Below are 23,035 nucleotides of genomic sequence, written 5' to 3' on the forward strand. Positions count from 1 at the left end.
CCAAGTGAAGTCTTTCCTCAAGTTGCTTTTGGTCATGGTATCTTATGACACAGAGGCAACCACTGCACAGTGCATGTCTGTCTTACATGCTATGCATTTTCCTATGATGTCTAGTTATTCTCTTACAGCCCAACTGTATCACCAGATCTTCCAGCTTCTTTTTTTTTGGTTCTTTTTTCAGAGCTGGGGACTGAACCCAGGGCCTTGCGCTTCCTAGGCAAGCGCTCTACCACTGAGCTAAATCCCCAACCCCGATCTTCCAGCTTCTTTTACATGGTATGCATGCTGTTCTTTAGGAACCTTTAAATTAGATTCAGCTGCTTTTAAAACATGTTACACCGCCAACTCTGTGATTGTAGAGTTTCATATATATATTTACATCTCTATTATACAGCCCATTGACCTAGTTATATAACCTACCTTACAAAAGTGCGCAAGGGAGGACACATCTCTCAATCCTGAGAACCCTGTCTCAGTTGAGGATTTGGCTAGACACAGAAACTGGAGTTTAAAATCATTCTTCCTCAGAGTTTGATAAAGACAGGCATGTTCTTGCAGCAACAGAGCAGCAGAGAAATCCAATGGCAGTTCGGTGTTATTCATGCTACTGACTTTTGCCAAAGTCTCACCTACCATGGTTGTGATTCTGTTTAGGAATTCAGTTTAGAACGAAGTTTATCGCTTGAGGTAGCTAGTGTTCCTTTCCCTCTGGACATTGCCCATAGGGAAAAGGTTGACTTGGAGTTTTAAAAATCGAATCAAGACTCCATTGGCTTTAGAATAAGCTTTCAGTAAGTTTGGGATGATAACCCAGAGAGCACTTCAAATGTTAAAATGATGGTTTTACTTTGCAGTAACGTTATTCACATATCCCATCTGACAAGTTGTTTTTGGACAGCATACACTCATGTTACTGTTGGTAGCAGAGCCCAGACACTGTAAACCTACTCTGTGCTGCCATCTCTCCAGGCTTCCCTTAGACCAGCTTTCAGCAAACTAATCCCAATCCTCTGGCTTCCCTCCTGTACCACTCAGCTTTGCTCCCACAGTCCCTCTCCTGGATAACTAGAAACAACGGTTGCCATGTCTGCAGCAGCCTACTCCTTTTTGTCCTGCCCTGGTCTATCACTCAGCACACTTCTGTCTGGCTGTAGTCTTCTACAAGTTGGCCCTAATGAGTTGCCATGTGCTCTGTGTCTGTGTCCTCAATTCATACCTCGAAACTTAATTTCTAAAATTGATGGAGTTCATTAGTTCATGAGAGTGGCATCTTACGAATTGGATTAGCATTCTTATAAAAGACACCCCAACCCCAGAGAGCTCCTTGACCCTTGACTACATGTCAGAAAATGGGCCCTCACCAGACACCGAATCTGTTAGCACCATGATCTTGTATTCCTCAACTTCTAGACCCATGAGAAACAAATGTCCGTTATTTAATCCTCCCAGTCTTTGATAGTTTTGTTTAGCAGCCTCAAGGGACTAATACAGTGGTCCACTTATAAGCCTCCTTGGCTTCCTTTGCTGTTTTTATGCGGTTCTTTTATTGTGGCTGTAATGGGGCCTGAGAAGCAAGCTGAGTGCTTAGTTTATCTTGTGGCAAACAGCATCATTAGTTATATAAACAGCCTCAGAATTCAATTCAACCTTTTCAGTCCAAATTTCAAGGAAATGAAAAACATTTTACAGTTTGTTTTCTTCTTTTAAGTTTAAACAACATTCTCTAGGAGTCATCTAAAGGCTTGCTCAATTATGTGTACTTTTCTTTGGGAATATTACAGTTGACATTTCTTTTCTTCCTTTTAGAACCATGTAAAATGTGTTTGGCTATGATTCTTCCCTTATCGTGGGCCTAGTGGCTCTAGTGGATGATTACTAGATGCTTGTTGGCTTTCTAAAATAAGATGAACAGAATATGAATATTCCCTCTAACAGTATACTTTTAAAAGTCAATGAAAAATAGTGGTCTGGGTTTTTTATGCTTGAGATTCAAGAAATAATAAAGTCTATTTTGCACAGTCATTGCCTGAAACACCATTAGTTGAAGCAGCACTTAATAAATGTCAACAGAATTCTATACAGACATAAGGAATTTTACTTTCAGATAGCTTTCCTGTAAAGACGAAAAACAGAAACTGGAGGCTAAGCAGAAAAAACACATATAAACGGAAAGGAGGCAACATAAGATTAACCCCCAATGTGAGTGGAAAAGGCTACTAATGAGCACAGGGTACACTGCACATTCCTTTTCAAAAGAGACTTATTACAGTCCCAGGTGACTAAGTGTATATGAACCACTTTGAAATGACATAAAGAGAGCAAGGCAGCCCCAATTTAGGATCTCTCGGAAAGACAGCTTGGATATCATTAGTATTTAAGTCCCCTTTGTACTTAACACTAAAATCCTTTTTCTGGCTATGGCTATACCACCCTGTCCCAGCCTGATCTCTCATCTACACCGCCTTGTCTTTTACCATTGAATTCTTCAACTTCCAGTTCTGGAGCTACCAGGTAATACTGTTCACAAAGCATCTTGGCTGTTTCATATGCATCTGTTAAGAAAGAAAAATTTAATTGTTGCATTAATGACAGATATAAACAAGTGGATGTATACACAGAAATAAAGAATTTCTCTGAAGGGACTTCAAATGAATCAAATACTATCTTTTAAAACAATCCTTTGGTTTCAATACATTACTATGACTAAAAAATTTTTTTTTCTATGTGTTTTTTTTATTTTTATGTTTTAACAACCATAGTCATATGAGAATCATAAATTAGTAATAATAAAGTTAGGTTTATGCCAAGCACACAACTGTTTGAACTTTTAAATACTGGTAAAAGATACTTTTCATGGAAATTTATAAACCCATGACTGTACTACTAAACACTACAGAATCTGATTAAATTGTAGCAAAACAATACTTTCTGTAATTTAGAATATCGACAGCCACCAGACCCCGAGAGCTGGCTCAGCAGTTTAGAGTCCTGTTTGCTCCTGGGAGGTTCCAGGTTCAATTCCCAGCATCCATACGGTGGCTCACAGCCACCATAACTCAAATTCCAGGAGATCTGATGCCCTCTATGGCCTCTGTAAGCACTAGGCATATATATGGTATACATATATACATGAAGACAAAATATTCATACACATAAATTAATTTAAAAATTGGCAACAGCTGTGATCTTTCAGTTACTAGCAAACGAAACCCCAATAATAACTTTAGTAAACAGGTTTTCATGAAGTGCAGAATTTACATTATTGAACCACCCATTGTCTTTAAACTGTTAAGCTGGTTAAGAATAACAGCTTACAAGCTTATATAAAGTTTAAGGTATAAGAGCCTGCTTTTCAATGGGGGAAAATAGACATCAAGTAAGAAAATCAAGGCCATTACAAAAATAGAAGACAACTGTAGAAAGTTTAAAAGGTGAGGAATAAATTAAGAAAGTAAAGATGACTCATGACATATTAACTTTTCTCTTGAACCATAAACTATTTTTAAAAAGGAAAAGAACACTGAAAAGCAATCTGAAGAGAGCATCTGCGGCATCCATTTACTTTATAATGTTATATAGAACTTAGTTTAGTGCCTGTTTAGGTGGCCAACTGCTATCCTTGGCTTGATATCATAGGCCTTTTGGTAAGTCACTTTAAAGACTTTACTGACACATAATTTTCATCCAAGTCACCCATGTATAGTGAACATGCAATTCAATGGTATCCCTGCCATGATGGAATCTAACCTGGAATTTACAGATAAAAACCCTTGCTCCCCAAGTTGTTCTTGTGGGGACATTTTATTGTAGCAATAGTAAAAGAAACTAAGACAGTGTTTTCAAGGGTCATCTGTGTTGTAACCCGTAGTCATTCCATATATTTAAGTTTCATAGTATAAAAACATTTTTAAGTAATAGCCACTGTAAAAGCATATCACATTTTCTTCATCCAGTTATTAGCTGATGGACATTTGAATTGTTTCTACTGTTTGGTTATTATGAATAATACTGCTATGAATAATCATGATTAAGCTTTTGTGTGAACATACTTTTGTTTCTTATATATCTAGGAACACAATGAACTATAAGGTAACTCCATGTAAACAGATGAGAACTACAAGATTATTTATCAGAAGAAGACTTTTCAGTTTCACCTTTACAATTTCAAATTATGTTTTAATATGTTTCACTGGCACACTGCAATGTTCTCAGGTTCATATCGGCTTCATGGAGATGAATCAACATTGTGCATGGAGAATGTACTCACTTAAGATTCAAGAGGTGACAGAAGGAAAGATAGAAAGGAAGAGAAATAAGCTCCGGAGAATTTAAATGTTAAAATTTGACAGTAAACACCTTAAAATAATGCAAAGGTAAGAGCAGGGTATGTTCAGACTCTTAAGTTTATTTACCTTGCATTGCTACCAAATTAGCATTTCATATTCTAATCCTCTAATATTATCTGTCCACACATTAAAAAAAAATCACATCTCTTTAAACCTTTAGAATTAAGTACCAGAGACATCAGACTAATTCAGAGAAGATACAACAAACAGAAAACAAAAAGCAATAGCAGTAAGAATGGAAAATAACTTTAAAAATTAGAAGTGTGAAAACAGACATTAAAATAGGGTTGAATTTTTACTCTAAAAAAGAATTTTAAACTACACTAAATTTACAAATTTTCCCTAGGACATAATTAACCTCAATTATATGTAAAAATTCTTATGTTTTGAGAGAGAGAGAGAGAGAGAGCGAGCGAGCGAGAGCGAGCAGCCATCAGCTCTTTCGCTTTGGCTAGTCCACCAAACAATGCTACATCTCCACCTAGTGACGTGATAGCACAAAAGCTGACCATGAACTTTTAAGACCCCAAATACTGAAATTTATAATGCTTCACTATCTATATACAAAGTAAGTAAGCCACAACTCCTCCAGATATATAATAATGTTTAAGTATTGAACTTCTTTTAGTATAAAATAGTGACAGAAACTAAACCTGGTAAGTGTTAGAATTATCCACAGCATTAGCTCTGCCATTACTATGGGTATAGTACAGACACACTAAAAACATGCTAGGCATATACAGTGTATGGAGGACAGCCAACTTCAAACTTAATATGGCTCCTAAGACCATATATGAAAGAAAATACTTTTAGTATGTAGTGGATCAGTGCTTAATTAAGCATTATTTCACTATTCTTGTAAATCTTAAGACATTGCAATGTAGACTCACACATCAGCCAATCAACAGATGTTGGGAGTATTACTAATAAAAATGTATATTAATATGCATAAATTCTAATAGGATACTAAAAGCTTTGGATAAAATACATACATACATCTGACAAACACTACAAAAGCAAAAAATAAAGCATGTGCAATGGAACAATCCCCTGGCCAATGATAAAGTTTTCACTATTCGGTCAATTATGCTAACAGAAGGCGTTTCTTTTAGTTAGACTGGAGGTTAGAGTCCGAGACTAGTAACAAAGGATTAGCAAAGTTAAAGAGTGTAAGTGATTACCTATTAGCCTTTTGGGTGAGGCCAAGTGTAAAAAGAGTTCAGGTTGTAAAATAAACCCCTGGCAATTCCAAAGTGATATTTCTGTTTTGAGGTCTAGGGACAGACTTAAACAAGAATCAGCAAGTACGCCACCATATGGCTTTAATCTCAGTACTCAGGGGTAGAAGGCAGAAACAGGTGGATCCATCTCTGAGTTTGGGGCCAGCCTGGTCTACGTAGTGAGTTCCAGACTAGCCATGTAATTATGGAGAAAATCTAGATTTAGTGACCCCTTGCTTGAAAATTCAAGGCTATGTTAGATATTTCTGTACTGTCTCTCCCGTGACATAAATGAACATGGAGCTACTAGATGTTTCGCAGCATTGAAATGGCACATTCTTTTCCTAAGTAAAGTAATTTAACATAAATTACAACCACTTTAAAAAATCCCAACAGCCAAAACACAGCTCTTGGTCTGGACATGTTGGTTTCACCTACTGTAAGCTCACTTTACAGTAAGTTCTCTAATAAAAACTTTCTATTTTAAAAATAGAAATCAGATTTTTTTTGAAAAGCTATTGCCAAACTGTTTTTACCTATACTATATTTCAGTCAGTATTCATAGCTAATCTTGAAAAGAAAACACAGGGAATTATTATTATTGCCAGTAAGCATAAGTGATAGTCTCTGCATTACAAACGGTTGCAATGGTAATAGGTATTTTCAGAAGATCCATCTTTAGCCATGAAGTCGTTTTCAGAAATATCGTAAGGAATGTTAACAGATTATAGAGGTTATTTGATTAGACTTCTCTACTCCAAATCTATCATAGCAGTCTCCCAGATTTTATGCCTAACCCACTCATTTACAGACATAAGGAGCTAGAACTGGAGTACTGGAAATTTTAAAATAAACATGTCAGAGACAATAACTTTAAGTTTTACAGAATAAAGAAAAATCTTAGAAACTCAAGCTTAAAACTCCTGTCAGAACAAAGTACACATGAATAGCCATAAAAGATTACAAAGTCATGAAAAGACATTTTTATTCATCTTTTACGTGTGTTTGTTCAAGTGTGTGTGCATGCTTCTGTGTGTGAGAGCAAACACACATGCCTCACTACACAGTAAAGTCTGAGGACAATCTCATGGGTCAGTCCTTGCCTTCCACCTTGTTTGAGACAGATGCTTTACATAGGATCTGGGAACAATGAACTTAGGGTCTTCAATACTTGTATGGCAAGCACTTTTATAACTGCAATCTCTTGAGCTCTGCCTTTTTATTTATTATTTTATGTGAATGGGTGTTTTGCATGTGTACTGTATGCATGCAGTGCCCACAGAAGCCAGAAGAGGGCATCAGCTCCCTGAAACTGGCTTTGTAAATGGTTGTTGCCACCATGCGGGTGCTGGCTGAATCCAGCAGGACCTCTGGAAGAGCACTCGGCGCTTTAAACTGCTGAGCCACCTCTCCAGCCTCAAGATTTCTTTTTCTTTTTAACAAAACAACACCACGCCATTATTTTCATGTGATAATAATATAAGGGTAAGCAAAACAACAAAAGTAGGTGCTTTCAAACTACCCTGACAAACCAAAGACACCTAAAACGTCCAATTTCCTTGTTAACTGCTGCTCTTCTAGAATTCCCAGCACCTACATAGCAGCTCATCACCATCTGTAACTTCAGTTCTAGAAGATCTAACTCTCCCTTCTGGTCTCTGTGGGTACCAGGCACTCATGATGCACAGAAATATAAAATATACCCACACACATAGAAGAAAATAATAATTTACAAATTTAAAATGAATTTGCTCTCTATGCTCCCATATGAGGAGTGGTAGGCTACAGCTGGAATCCCAGCATTTAGAAAGTGAAGAAAAAGGGATCAGGAGTTGAAGATTATCCTAGGCTATATGAAATTTAAGGCTAGCCTGGGCTACATGAGAGCCTTTCTTGAAAATCCTAAATAAAGAACAAAATAAACACAATTTAGTCCTCCTCCTGCATATCCGCACTTGCTCACTGAGCCACACCTACTTTGTAGTAACTTAAGATGAGGCTGATGTGTCAGCTATACCCTCACCACCACCTGTACTTTTTTGATCCTGGCCACCTATGGTGAATGTTTACAATAGATCACAATGACCCATGTGCTCCCCTAGAAAGCAATTTCCCGAACCAATATGCTACTTTTTAGAAACCCCTTAAATTACAAAGAAATCTAAAGCAATATTACTCAAAATCCATCCTAAATGGAACCCACTAGTTTTCCAAAGCAGTAGATCCTTATAAACAGTGAGCTGGGGAAGTACAGACAAAACATCTAACCGAATGAATCCCCAGGCTACCCTCGGCCAGAATATTAAAACTTGTTGTCACAAGTAAGAAAAAAAATGAACTGAAGTTAAGAAAATCTACTTTTTGGAAACTCAAGATGACACATTCAGGACCATAAGTCAAAAGGGCACCGAGAAGTATCATGATGTAGGAAAGCTTAGTGTGCTTGGCATTGTCTTAAGTGGGTTCAAGTTAACCAAAGCATACAAAAAAAGGGGGAGGCAAGTACAGAGGCCATCATTTAATTTGGCAACTTCAGTTTCAAGATATCTAAGAAAAGAATCTGGTATTTTTGTTTCCCAGTCCCAGTATCTGTATCTCTGACCATAAAGTGTTTCATGTCCTAACCAAAGGACCTACTCAGTTATTTTAATAAACTATTTCTAGAACTAGAGTGAGTCTGTTACTTGCAATCTAAGGAGGCCAAATTGAGAGCATAGGATATTATTTCTAATCTATAATAATAGCATGCACTCAGGAGGTCATTTGTATGCTATCATGCTAAGCAATGATGACATATAAAATGACACAGAAAACTTAGCAAGACTGCAAAAGTTAACTTTTGTACCAAAGCAAAGCTTTAAGTTGGCATCTTTAAAATACTCTCGTCATAGGACTGCCCATTAGATTGTCTGCTTTCTTACAACAAAAGGACAAAGAAGGAACAACGCAGAAGATCCCCTCCAAAGGATGACAGGAGTTGCCTTACAATACTAACTCTAGCATTCACTCCTGACGGTGTAATTTACAGATGTTTAAAGGTAGAAATCAATGTGCTGACTAAGTGATGAGGAGGCATACACAGAGAGGTCTGAATATTCGGTTGCTATTTTGCTGGGTGAACCCCTACTTATATATTTATACAACTGTCCAGTCAAAAACAAAAATTGTGTTCCTATCCTTCTACATAAAAATTTTCTGTACTCTGTTTCAAAGGGCTTAACTATGGAATCGGTTTTAGTTAAGACTTGTGAAGGCCATAAAATACAAGTGTGCACACAGGAGGACATGAATACACATGTACACAGGGTCATTTGGGATGGACATTTCATTATGCTTAAACCATGCAAACTCTTCACAGCTAAGGAAGCAAAAAAAAAGTATTTTGGTGGTGCAGGCTTCCAATACCGGCTACTCTGGAGGCACAGGCAGAAGGGCAAGTTCAAGCCCCACCTGGGCTACAGAGTTGAGTGCAGAGCAAGTCCAGCAACCTAACAAGACCTTGTTCTAAAATAAAAAATGAAAAGAGGATCAGAAGATAGTTCACTTGTGGGGCGTTTGCATGTGAGACTCTGGGTTCAATCTCCAGTATTATAAAAACAAAGTTGTATAAATGTAGACCCTTATAAAGCACTTTGATGTGAAGGGAGGTTGCCATACAGTTCATTGTGTAGACTTGGCTTTGCAGCAATGTACCCTCTGGGATCTGAAACCGCCCTCCAATGCCATTTAACTTAAGCGACTACTAAAAGAGGAAAACTACTGAAAGATGCACAGAACAGAGACTGCTAGTCTTCCTGCCTCTCCTCATAAGTATGGTGGTAGGATGTGTGTGTGTGTGTGTGTGTGTGTGTGTGTGTGTGTGTGTGTGTGTGTGTGTGTATGTGTGCTTTACTGGGGAAAGTAGAATGACAAAGGAGTATAGGGAGTCACAGTCACAACATAGACCTTCACCAAGGATCTAGGCTTTAGAGGCTTTAGTTATGCTTCTTCCCAAAACACACAATTGAATACAGTGAACTTATTTGCAATATACTAGGCAGAAAGTTAAAGGGAGTGGCAGATGTCCTGGATGGACAGGAACCCAAGGTTAGATAGCTTAGAGATCTAAAACTGACTGGCAAAACAAAACAAAACAAAAACAATGAAATTACTCCTAATGATGTTGTTGTATCCATAGATCAATGCCTAGAGACCCACAGCCAAATACTAGGTGGAGCTGGCATGATTCTGTGGAAGAGCAGGGAGAAACTGTAAAAGCCAGAGAGGTCGGGGACACCATGAGAACAAGTCCCACAGAATAATCTAAGCAGGGCTCACAGAGGCTCAGAGCCTGCATGGGTCTGACCTAGGTCTTCTGCATATATGTGATGGTTGTACAGCTTGCTGTTTTAGGGGGCTCCTTATAGTGGGAGTAGATGCTGTCTCTGACTCCTTGTGGGTTGCTTTATCCAGCCTTGATAAGGATTTGTGCCTAGTCCCATTGTAACCTGATAGCCATGTTCCCTTGATATCTCTGGGAGGGCTGCTCTTTTCTAAAGGGCAATGGAGGAGGACAGGATCTGGGGGAGAGAGAAGGTGTGGGATCACTGGGAGGAGTGGAAGGAGGGAAAACTGAGGTCGGGATGTGAGAAAAGAATTCTTTTTGAAAAGAGCAAAGATAAAGTTCTGAGTGGGCTGTGCCTGGTGCTGTAGGCCTATAATCTCAGCTACTAAGAAAGCCAAGGCAGAAGGAATGCAACAAGTTCTGTAGTCCATGTAGAGTGAGTTCAAGGCCAGCCTGGTAGACTTGGTGAAACCCTGTATTGAAATAAAAAGTATAAAGAAGGCTGGGAGTGATGCTCAAGGGTAAAGTGTTTGCCCTCCATGTCTAAGGCCCCACAGTTCTATCCCTAGCATAACAAAAATAAGCTGTGAGTACTGGAACAATGAGGAAAAAGAGACGGGAGCTATAAATAAAATAAACAAAGAAAACTGATAGTTTACATTGTTGAATCCTAAACGTCCCCTGAAGGACATTAAATGGCCTCTCGCTTGTGGTGCTATTGGAAAGAACCTAGGAGGGCTGGGGAAAAGAGAGTGAGGAAGTTAGGTCATATTGGGACTCTGGCCCCTTTCTCATTTTGTTTTCCAGCTACGGTAAAACAAGAAGCTTTGCTCTGGTATACATTCACAGTCATGATATTACACATTGTCACAGGCCCACAATGATGGGGCCAAGCAACAGTGCACTGAAACTTTGGGAACTGAACCAACACAAATAGTTTCTCCTATAAGTGGATTGATTTCCTCAAGTATTTTTTTCACAGCAATAGAAAGCTGGCTGGCAGAGCGAGACTAGGAGACTCAGGAATAAACTTTCAGGCCTTTCACTTCCCTTCAAACATGTGTTGCACTATTCTGAATATTCTTCCAGTTAGTTTTTGGCATAAAAGTCACTAGGAATAATACAGTTTGTGGCATAGATTGGAGATCATACAACAATACCAGTAGTTAATACATATTAAACAACAGAAAAATGTTGATGGTAACAGTCATAGAACACAAGTTCTTTCAACTTTAAGCGACAAGTCACAGGAGAAGTCCTCCTTGAATGACACAAGCACTTTAACAATGCTTAATCTTTCTGTACGGTACAAATTGTTAAGTTTCATAAAACTCCTAATACTTATCAAATTCCACTGGTCCTCACATATATCCTCCCTAAAGCTTAGTCAAAGACTTTACATTGTAAAGAAAAGCATGAGATAATAAAAATGAGTGCTTTTCAAAACTCTATCATGAAGAATTTCAAACGTATCAAAGTGCAAACCACAATATATAATGAGCCACCACATTCTTCACATAGGCCCAGTCTTTTCTATTCCCCATCTTCTCTCATGGTATTCCATACATGTACATCCATGTACAGACATTTGAAAGTATCTCTTGAAGCTCTAGCTCTAAAGCTATGACTAAAATGTCACCACCATATCAATATCACACCTATGAAAGTAGACTTTGGGGCTAGTTAATTCCAGTGTGTACTATTTTTTTATTTAAAATTATCTTTATTTTTAAAAATTTATTTATTCTTATTTCATGTGCATTGCTGTTTTGTCTGCACGTATGTCTGTGCAAGGATGTTGGATCCCTGGAACTGGAGTTATAGTTTGTGAGCTGACATGTGGTTGCTAGGAATTGAACCTGGGTCCTCTGGAAGACTGAATGCTCTGAACCACTGAGCCATCTCTCCAGCCCCCTACACATTCTTAAATATTTGTTACCTGTAGTTCATGTGTATGAGTGTTTTGCCTGCATGGATGGCTATGCACATACATACTTATGATCAGAAGAGGAAGTCAGAAAAGGGCACTGAAACTAGACAGTTGTGAGCTACTATGTGGGTGCTGGGAAGAAAAATCTAGGTCCTCTGCAAGAACAGTAAATACTCTTAACAGCTGAGCTGTCTCTTCAGCCCACTTTTGGTTTGTTTGGGCTTTTTGTTGTGGTGGTCATGGTAGTGTTTGTTTGTTTGTTTGGTTGGTTGGTTGGTTGGTTGGTTGGTTATTCCAGTTAGGGTTTCTTTGTGTAACTTTGTCTGTCCTGGAACTCTGCAGACCAGGCTGACCTCAAACTCAAAGAGATCCATCTGCCTCTGCCTCCCTGAGTGCTGGGATTAAAGATGTGTGCCACCATAACCAAGTGCCCAAATTTTTAATAATAAAATTTATTTAACAACTTTGAATGTCTAAAATTTATCAAGCCACAGAATATTTACAGATTTTCTATTTCTACAGACACTCCAAGGTTCTTAAAAGTTATCAAACAAGACATATTCCCTGGCCTTGCATCAATTACAGCTCAAGAGAAAAGGCACATATGTATCAGCTGGACCTAGTTGCCTTAAAACGGAAATGATGTGAGGAAATGTCTTCTGGCCGAACACAGACACAGGCAGCACCTGGAAAATATACTGCACGGGCTATCATAGCAATGCTTGCTACAGAACAACCCCGGTCCCTGATGAAAACCAGGACGAAGGATGACCATGCCAACGTGCCAGCTGAGGGTTTAAGGCTAGATGAGAGCAGAGGAGGAAATGCAATCTGGGGAAGGAGACAGGTTGGGAACATGAGTCTGCACAGTCTAAACTAAGAAGTGCTGGAACCTGCTGGGTCACGGGCAGCCGAGCTTTCCTGACACAGCATTCAGCATTTATTTTAAATGAATGATGGGAACTGGACACTCAAACTCAAAGTCCCCAGTGTACCAGGGATTTATGAGTACCTGGCCTCTTGTACCCTGGGGATACTTGACATAGTGTCCATCCAGGTCAGCTCACTTGCTGTACAGCTTATAAGACCAGAAGTATGTAAGATAAAGACACATACATGTGGCAAATATAAATGCAGACTCATTTTAGAACAAGAGAATAATTAAAATGGTGGCAACTCAAATCTAGAACTTCCTGAAATGCTTACTATTTAAGAAATACAAGTACAACCCTTACCAATGAAATAAAAACTGGTGAATGAGCATTAGAAATTATTCGTTCTTCCCTGATCTAGAAATATTTCATATTTGGATTAACTGGTTTAGGCCTAATATGGTCTGACAAATCATAGAGTACACAGCAACATGACCCCACAGCTGAGCTGCCTCAAATAAACCCCAATGGTATTTCTGCCATGGTCAGTGCCACTGGGCTGGCTCCTTACCTTTCACCACATCAGCTACATTACAGGTGGGATCGATACTCCCTATATGTTTCGGATGAGCGGGGTTAGTGTCACCACCAAACAGAAGGGCTAAATGAACACAAAACAGAAGGAAAGGGATTGATACACGGCAAGCTGATATGGTCAAGCACAGAAATAAGTTTCCGTCACAATGATCCTCTTAGAATCATTTTGGCACCCACAATGACAGAGTAATGTAATACTCTGATTGGGGGAGGGGGTTACATCAGGGAAAAGAGGGAAGGGATGTACTTTAAGTCCCATCAGTCACGGGCATGTCAGGGGCCCAATCCTTTCTTCCTCTGCCGATGATAACTAGATCAAGAGACTTCCATGCTTGGCTGGTTACCTCCCTGGGGGCTCAATCAGCCCTTGCAGTCATTTATTGCATCACTAAATATTTCCAACATGCAGCGTGGGCCATTTGCGAGGGAGCCTGACTGGCAGCACTGCCTCCATCACAGAGGATCTTTTTCAATTCTGTGTACACAAACAGTATTTGTGCAAATAGTTTTAGAAAAATATTCCATTTTACTCTACACGATAGCTGCAGATTTTTATTCCCCAATAAAAGCCTAAAGAAGCTGAAAGGAATAAAAGCGACACAAGTCAACATTTTATAGGTATACTTTATATTAAATAAATCAAAACTTGGGAATAACTTAGACTCCACAAAAGGAGAATAAATACCTAAACAAAATAGGAATGACTTGAGATTATGAAAAATGGTAAATACTGGTGTGTGCCAGTACATAAAGTTCAAACTTACTAAAAATAGGGAAACGAGAAGTGCGTGAGTTTGACCAACAATAAAACATATGCATTACAGATGTGAACTCAAATATGCTTTGATAAGGAAACTGCCACTATCTAGTAAACCAGCTGGCTTGGATTTAGTTTTTTTTCTATAAATTGTCATACATGTTTCTAAAAATATATATAAATATGTTCTTTGGTTTTGTTTTTTTTAAGACAGGGTTTCCCTGTGTGTTGACATGGCTCTTTTGAAACTTACTCTCTAGACCAGGCTGGCCTCAAACCTAGGGCTCGCCTGTCTCTTGCCACTCAAGTACTCAGATTAAGATATGTGCTGCCACTGCCTGGCTATAAGTATGTATTAATAGTTCTATAACATTTGCTTATCTAAATAAGTCAAATGAATTACAAATGCTTTGTGCACTCTGATTCAGCAAGGATAACTGCAAATATGTGCATGCTTTTTCTTAGAATTAAGAAAATCAACCAAGGTGACAGTACTGGAAATCAGTCAGGAAGTTTGTTGTGCTGAAAGAATTTTAGATATTCTCCCTCACCCCACATCTATTACCATGGAGAGTATACTAAAACTCTCAGTGTGGCATCATGGACTAATTAAAAATCAAGAGTTTACCTATCACTGTGGAATAAAAGAAAAATACTCCCATACAATTTAAATTATTGAGAAATTAATGTGGCTGCATTCAAGCCAGTCCCTTGACTCCATAGAAATGTAACAGCAGAGCCTTTGAAAGGCAGCCAGTGGCCCCACCTATAATATAAGCATCACAAATGTCTTCCAAGGACAACTTTGAATCAAGAATATTGACTAACAGATTTTTGTAATAGGAAGGATTCACTTAAGAAAAACTGAACTAGAAATGAAATTTCTACAGCCAAAAGTCTAAGTCAGTAAACTAAAAGTGAAGCAAAAGAAGTTTTCAGAAAAATCAATATGGTTACCTGTTCAAAACTGGACCCAAAACAACCCAACTTACTGTGCTGGTTAATAAGCATGCGGAAAGAAATGCGGTTGGTATAAAACCGATCCAGGAAATATTGAATGTTACTGCTAATGAATGGATCAAACCCGAACTTTTCCTTGTACTCAATCACGCCTTGGGCCATTGTAGGAACAACGTCATTGTGTCTGTTTCTGATATTTATCAAAACGTGGAGAAAGCTGTGTGGGAAGGAAACACAATATGGTTAAGTTCATATTCCATGGGCTGGAACCCACCCCCCCCACCTCTGTCTAGTTACCTGCTGGTACTCTATAAGTAGAAACATTCCTCTCACTAGATAGTAAAAGGAAGTAACCATAAACGCTAAAACCTAGCCCAAGCTTTAGCTTGAAACTTACAACTGAAATTAAGAGCTATATGAAGTAAAAGGTTCTAGTAAAGTTTAAAAAACAAGTTCAAATACATTTTTAGGAATGTACTAACATTTGGGGTTCTATAAATTTTTTTTGACTAAAAAATGTAAATCAGTAAGGAAATAATTGAACTGATTGGGCCAGAGGGCTAACAATTTAAACCATATATACCAATTTCAAGCCTTAAGCTCCAAGAGAATGAGAAATGTAAGAATAGTGAGGAGCTGATTGGGGAATGGTGAAGTGGTGAAGATCTGTAGCCACATATAAGCCAGGTCTGGCAGCTCATCTCTATAACCCCGGAGCCAGGGGAGTAGACATAGGTGGATCCCAGGGGACTGCTGGCTAGCCAGTCTGGTCAAAACAGCAAGTTCCCTGCTTAGTGAGAGAGCCTATCTGAAAAAATCAGGTGAGAGTGATCCGGGAAAATACCCGGTGTCAACCTCTGACTTCTACATGAAAATGCACACACACACATACACATCCACATCAATGCACACAGTACAGACACATGTACACATAAGCCATTTAAACCATACACAAGGGGCAGGGAGAAAAAAATAAACCATACACAAAAATTAATTTCTTTTTAAAAATATAAAAATGTTAAGAGTGAAATCACAGAAATAATAAAAGAAAATCAGCTGAATTAAGTATATAACTTTGGGATAAAGGAGGCTGTTCTCAGCTTATTACCAAGGACAGAAACACACAATGAAAAGAAACAAAGAACATAACTGCAGAATTGCAGAAGCCTACATTATGCATAAGAGAAGAAATCAAAGTTCATATACTTAGTTAAGATGAACATCCTATTGGAAAACTAGGAAAAGGATCTTAGTGGGAAAAATCTATGAAAAAGCATGCACAGTGCCAATCAATTTACCAGCACAAAAGCAAAGTAAAACATTCTTTATTAGAATGGCAAATAACAACCAGTGAAGGTTGTGTGTGGGCGCTGAATGGAACATTTTCTAAGGGCAATTTAACCAAATACATCTGAAGTCCAAAGAAGATAATTCCACTTCTAAGATCAACACTAGGGAAACAACTGGACAAGGTAAATAGCTGTTTTTAAAAACTGCTTTTCACACACGTATACTCATATACACAGAGAATTGGGGGGTGGTGCGAGAAAGAGAAAACAAATGCTGTTTTTAGAGCAATTTGTGCCAGCAAGATGATTTGGTGCATAAACGCACATGCTGTGTGAGCTTGCTGACCAGAGTTTGGATCCCTGGAAGCCGGTACACGGAAGGCAAAGACCAGCACCCAAGGCTGTCATCTGATCTCTTCATCCACACAATGACACACACATCTTCTCAGATACAAATACCTATGCAATGTATCATATTCGCATACACATGAAAAGGTATTAAAAACTACAAACCAGGATAAAACTCAACATTAGTGGGTTCAAATGGTGTGACCTATCTGTAGAAGAATTAATAGTATAGGTAAATGCCAGGTGGTGGTGGCACATGCCTTTAATCCCAGCACTCAGGAGGCAGAGGCAGGCAGTTCTGAGTTTGAGGCCAGCCTGGTTTACAGAGTGAGTTCCAAGAGACCCAGGGCGACACAGAAACCCTGTATTGAAATCAAACAAGGCAATTTTTGTGTGTGTGTGTGTGTGTGTGTGTGTGTGTGTGTGTGTGTGTACTGACAGCTACATGCTACACAATAACATTTTCATGAAATACTGCACACAATAGTGTCCCCAAAAGATTATGTCACTTGGTAATGTCGTAGTCCTCTTATGTCTCCGTGAGGAACTCTACAGTGTCACATAAACAAAGTTTCCTCATGAAGCATTTCTCTAAAGTATCTGTCATTGAGTGATCCATGACTGTATTATGAAACTATTGGCCTCTATTAAGAACTATATTGTAAACAATTATAAAATTTCTGAGCAGTGGTGGACACCTTTAAATCCCAGCACTTGGGAGGCAGAGGCAAATGGATCTTTGTTGAGTTGGAGGCCAGCCTGGCTTACAGAGAGAGTTACAGGTCAGCGAGGGCTTCATAGAGAATCCTTGTCTCGAAAAACAAAAAGCTTCACACTTATACAGTATGAATGCTTAGGGGAAAATAAAGGCATAAGAAAACCTTAGCTGAGGTTGTCTTCTAGTAATGAAAATCTGGAAGAAGTTTCTTTTACTTATCTGAAGTCTTACTTTTCTCAATGAAAAATTTCTATAACAAATATATTCATACAATGAAAGCAAAGACGAATAAACTCTGAAACTAGAAGTTCACAATTAGCCAGGCTTGGTGGTGCACACCTTTAACTGCAGCCCTCAGGAAGCATAGGCAGGCGGATCTCTAAGAGTGCAAAGCCAGCCTTATCCACAGGTGAAACCCTGTCTTCAAAACAAAACAAAAAAGTCCAAGCTCACAATTATTCACAAGAAATTTTACAATGGATAAATGTTCATGTACCTCTTCCCAATGTATTTATAAATTAAGTATTGGTCTGCCACACACTGCATAGTTGAGCTGCATTTGTCGGGACTCCATAAAGAGCAATCTACAAAAAACCTTCTGTAAAAATCTGCAGTTTCTTACAGCTTCCTGCTGCTGTGGACTTGGGCAGATGATGTCAGCTGAGACAGGCACACGTACTGAGGCAAGACCCTTGGAGGCCCCGTGATGTTTGGAGGTTGTGTAAAAAGGACTCAATGGACAGCAATGGAGGCTGAGCTTGCTGAACAACACTTGTGGGCCTCCAGTTCGCTTCCCTGAGAGAGGCACAGCCAAGAACTCCTAGTGTTTCTGTTTATCCCTCCTGCTGAATTGAGTTGAAGCTGAAGCCTGGCTGTCTCTGCTAGGTCGTGTCACCACTGTTGCTAACCAGACTCTACCGAACTGGCTTGTTGGTATTTCTATAAGGTGTTTGCCAGTGGATCAAGCTGCCACTGCCTGCTGACCTGTGAACTGAACTGCCGATTTCCAGAAAACACAGATGGGGAGTTGTTCTAAAGAACTTTTCTAAGCAGGTTCACTTCCCCTGTATATGTTCTTTCCCACTACCTCTAGTGGGTGTTGAGCTACAAGGGAGGTTAAAGCATTTAAGGACCATCATTAAAAAAAGGGCTTGGAAAAATTAAAGTTACAGACAGCAGTGGCTACTATCAAGGAAAAAACTATGTATGGCTCTAACCCAATGCTTGTACTTTTCACATTCACAGATCCATTACATAAAATACCACTAAACCTGAGCATCTTTCTCCTGGCTGGAAGCAGCATTTTTGGCTGTATATGGTACACTGCAAGGAACCAGCATACTATGGAAAAGGAACAATGACTCAGGGGTCTAGCTCTGCTATGCAGTGTCACAGCCTTGAACACATTCTTCCATACCGCTGATGTCCATATTTCCTTATTTGTGAACTCACATGTCTGGGTTAAAACTCTCCAAGGTGTTTTGTGTGGTATAATGTTTCCCTAGTTCTCTTCATGAAGAACATCCAAGTCAAGTGTTTGTCGTATGATTATGTGGATTAATCTATACTTACAATAAGAAAAAAGTCCTCAGCACAGTGGGACTACCATGAGTATTCATTGTGTATACTATGAACAGGAAGAAATTAGGGTAAAGGAGATAGTTTGTCTTGGGGGAAAAAACCCCTACTTACAGCTGGGGTTATGGTTTGCTGGGAAACAAAATTAGAAAACAGAAATATTTTCTGGTAACATGAGAATTCAGCAGTCTTTGTACATAATGACAGCAATAGAATTCAGATAGTTGTATATATTTAAAAAAAACACTCACGTTTCTCCAAAACAAAATCACTACAATCTTCTGAGCTCAACAGTAATACTTTGGAAAGTATTTTTAAGTTGATGGATTAGGTAGATAATTCATGTGTATATGGAGGCCACTGCAATCTTAAAGCTACCACTAGATGGAACATTCCCGACAATGCTTACATTAAGCTGCTGCCCAGTCCACCTTGACTACTATATTAACAACTGGGTCATGAAGTAGTAACTGAAGTTTCATTGTTCTTTGTGCCCTCTGCTAAATTCTTAAGTCAAGTTAAAAAAAAAAACCATCAATGTTATTACCCACAAGAAAATGAAAACTTTTGTCTGAATTCTAGTTATTTGTGTTCTCAAATGTGTGTGTAGTATATGTGGGAGTGTTCGTGTTAGAATGTGCATACACAAACGTACACGCACACATGAGGATGCCAGGTTAGTATCAGTTGTCTTCCTCATCTACTCTCTACCTCATTTATCAAAACAGGGTCTCTCATTTGAATCTAGAGCTTGCTCGGGTCCTTTAGCTAGGCGGCTTCTCGGAGGATCCCCAGTGTGACTCCCAAGCGCTCACTAGGATTACGGGCAGGCTGTCACCCACCCACAGTACTCACCTCACTATTGCAGATCCAAACTAAGGCCCGCATGCTTGTGCGTGCAGGAAGCACTTTAACAACTGAGCCATCTTGTAGCCCTGAATTCTAATTCTTCAGTCTTAAAAACATGAGTTCATTTACTGAAATGTTCTCTTGTCAAGATACTTTTACTTTCAGGTAACTGGCATCATACTTACTTATCTAAAACGCGTGGATCTTCTGGGCTCTTGTTTTCATATTCTAAAAGTTCAAGGAAGCTCTGCATGTACCTAAAAAGGAAGAGTCAACACGTGAGCTACCCCTCTAACATCCTTTCCCTGATTACTCAGACTCTACCCTACTCCTACGTGCAGCTTACAGGCTTCAGGCTAATATGATTCCTCTAGAAAAATGTAGGCGGCCCCACCTTTCTCTAGGAGATCCCTTCTCTCTCATCAATAATTACTCTTTTTTTTTCTGTTTTCTCTTTTTTTAAATCTTTCTTAACTTGGGTATTTCTTATTTACATTTCAAATGTTATTCCCTTTCCCGGTTTCCAGGCCAACATCCCCCTAACCCTCCCCCTCCCCTTCCTTATGGGTGTTCCCCTCCCCACCCCCCCATTACCACCCTCCCCCCAACAATCACATTCACTGGGGGTTCAGTCTTAGCAGGACCCAGGGCTTCCCCTTCCACTGGTGCTCTTACTAGGATATTCATTGCTACCTATGAGGTCAGAGTCCAGGGTCAGTCCATGTATAGTCTTTAGGTAGTGGCTTAGTCCCTGGAAGCTCTGGTTGCTTGGCATTGTTGATCATATGGGGTCTCGAGCCCCTTCAAGCTCTTTCAGTCCTTTCTAAGAGTCCTTCAATGGGGGTCCCATATTACTCTTTAATCCCACAGTCCATAGCTAAGACTATGAACCAAGTGCATCCCTGAATCCAGGCATTGACTGAGGAACAGGTCTAGGGCTTCAATTCAAGCTGAAAGAAATATACAGAAGACTTTCGGGAGGTTCTGAGAAACACACTGACTTCTCTGCTTTTGAACAATGTGTTACATAACTATGAAACCTGTAACTTCTACAGCCACTCTGCCACCTGGAAGGAAGCTCACATGAAAACAAAGCCAACACTATCAAAACATGTAGCTCTGATAGCTCCACATGTCTCCAATGCAAACCAATAGGAAGAACTCCAATGACTGGCCCTTCCAGTTGTAGCGGCCAGTTTCAGCTGAACGGTCTGTTATTACAAATGCATCCTAACACTCCCAAGTCTTAATTTGATTACTCAAAAAGTACATAAATTTTTCTTGAAACAGGGTCTCATTAGATAGCCATGGCTGGCCTAGAACTCATTACGTGGACCAGGATTACCTTACACTCATAGAAATCTGTTACTAACTCCTGAATTCAGGGATTAAAGGCATACACCACCACATTTGGTGAAAATAACAGAAAATCCTGAAGCATACACTAAGAATACAAGAAGGCTCTTCTTAGAGTAAAATTAACCTCATCAATATGTACTAGAGGAAATGTGTGTCAAAAAAAGATTCTAAATTGATCATGGTAGTTCTCAAAAATGGCCAATAGAAGAAAAATGTTTATTATAAAATCCTTGAGTCTTAATAAGATGTGCCACCCATGAACAAGTTAGGTGGGCCTCCTGCCTGTTCTCAGAGGGGTAATCCTGTGAAGAGAAAAGTGAGAAATGCAGAAGAATCTAAGATCACACTAAGATTCATAGCATGCGAAGAAAGCAGGGAGACTACAGGGGCTGAGAGAACAGTGGAGTTGCTGTTTCCCATGTAGGAATACACAAATACATGGTCCTAAGCTGGATTCTTAAATCAAAACGGAATTTTTTAAAAAGATTCAGGAACATTATTAAGACAATTAGTAAAATAATAACAAGCACTACCTATTAGGAAATATTACTATGTCAATGATAAACTTAGAAATGTGAAAATTATATCATGGTTTTCTAAGAGTTACCCCCAGAGATTCGTGTTAAAGTTATTTGGGTGCAAAGGAGCATAGTATCAACATCAATCCAAATGTTTCAGGAAAAGCAATGACTTTGTATATGATGTCAACCAATAGAAGGAACAATCTGAAGTATATCCAAATACTACAGATATTTATTAGGAAAGAGCCTTTCAATGAGAAAGCACATGCTACAGGAAGCCATGGCTATGTTCAAAAGGGCACCTCCTTGTAGATTCCGTCACTAAAATCTCTCCTGGGTCAACATGCTTCTTTTTCCACTCCCTTTTCCAGCCTTTCCTTTCTTTTCTAATGGTTCTTTGTTAAACAGGGACGTTGTTTTATTCATCTTGCTTCCTCTTTAATACCTAAGACAAGGTTAGTAATATACGATTAAAGAAAGAAAAAAAAAAAAGGTCCAAGGCAAGGGGACTCCTAGAGAAAAAATGATCACACCAGATATTTGAAATCAAGAACTATTGATCCTAATGATTAATACCAAGGGTAGAATGCAGTGGAGGATGAAGAGTTGCTGGCCAGATGGCCTTACAGAAGTAATTTTGTTGCAAGAGTATGAACTTCTAGATCCAGAATCTTGTGCTAGTCACTAATAGGTAACCATGCAAAAAAAATTTCCTTAGTAACTCCCTAGTGCTACCAATTCCATTTTGAGCCTGACAATGTTTACATTTCTTTCATGCACGTGTATGTCATATTATATACACATACACATATATATTCATATTCTCTCTCCCCATTCAAGGTGGGAAAGAAAACACAAACATGAATTATGAAAGAGCAAATATAGCCAAATGTTATTGGTGAAGCTAGATGAAGGTATATAGCAATTCTTTCCACTAGTCTTACAATTCTTAAGTGGGAAATTATTTTTTCAAAATAGAATGTGCATGAACAAAAAGAAATGGCACGCATTTCTGAATAGAAGTAGACACGGACAATGGAGAGGATACAAAAGAAGGTTTAGCACAGCAATCAGAGTCTATACCTCACTTTGCCAGTGTATATGTATAATACAAAAAGAAGTTGGGTATTTACTCCTGGTTCCCGGTACAGTTGCTAAGTCTTCAACGTTCTAGAATGACAGGGGTATCTTTTGTTACTCATAAGAAGCACCTATTGCTCTCATTTGAGTTATTCTAATGCTGTCACTTAGGGTGGGGCTCTAGACAGTGTCACTGTGATCTGGATCAAACAATGAACAAGTGACTAGAGAGCTCAAAGTTTTAGTCTACTCCCCAACCTCTGTGGAGGCACGAGGCCTGAAAATGA

The 23,035-nt window shown here is 39.0% G+C and overlaps 1 protein-coding gene across 1 annotated transcript in view; it reads right to left on the reverse strand.

Moving 5' to 3' along the window:
- Pdk3 (pyruvate dehydrogenase kinase 3) overlaps positions 1-23,035 on the reverse strand; it is a 67,185-nt gene that overhangs the window by 21,006 nt on the left and 23,144 nt on the right. Inside the window, 4 exon segments of the mRNA NM_001106581.2 lie at positions 2,475-2,552; positions 13,264-13,353; positions 15,039-15,223; positions 19,974-20,045. Of these exon segments, the coding sequence (NP_001100051.1) occupies positions 2,475-2,552; positions 13,264-13,353; positions 15,039-15,223; positions 19,974-20,045 (425 nt within the window).

Source organism: Rattus norvegicus, chromosome X, assembly GCF_021556685.1.
Source record: "Rattus norvegicus strain SHRSP/BbbUtx chromosome X, alternate assembly SHRSP_T2T, whole genome shotgun sequence".
Classification (NCBI taxonomy): Eukaryota; Metazoa; Chordata; class Mammalia; order Rodentia; family Muridae; genus Rattus; species Rattus norvegicus.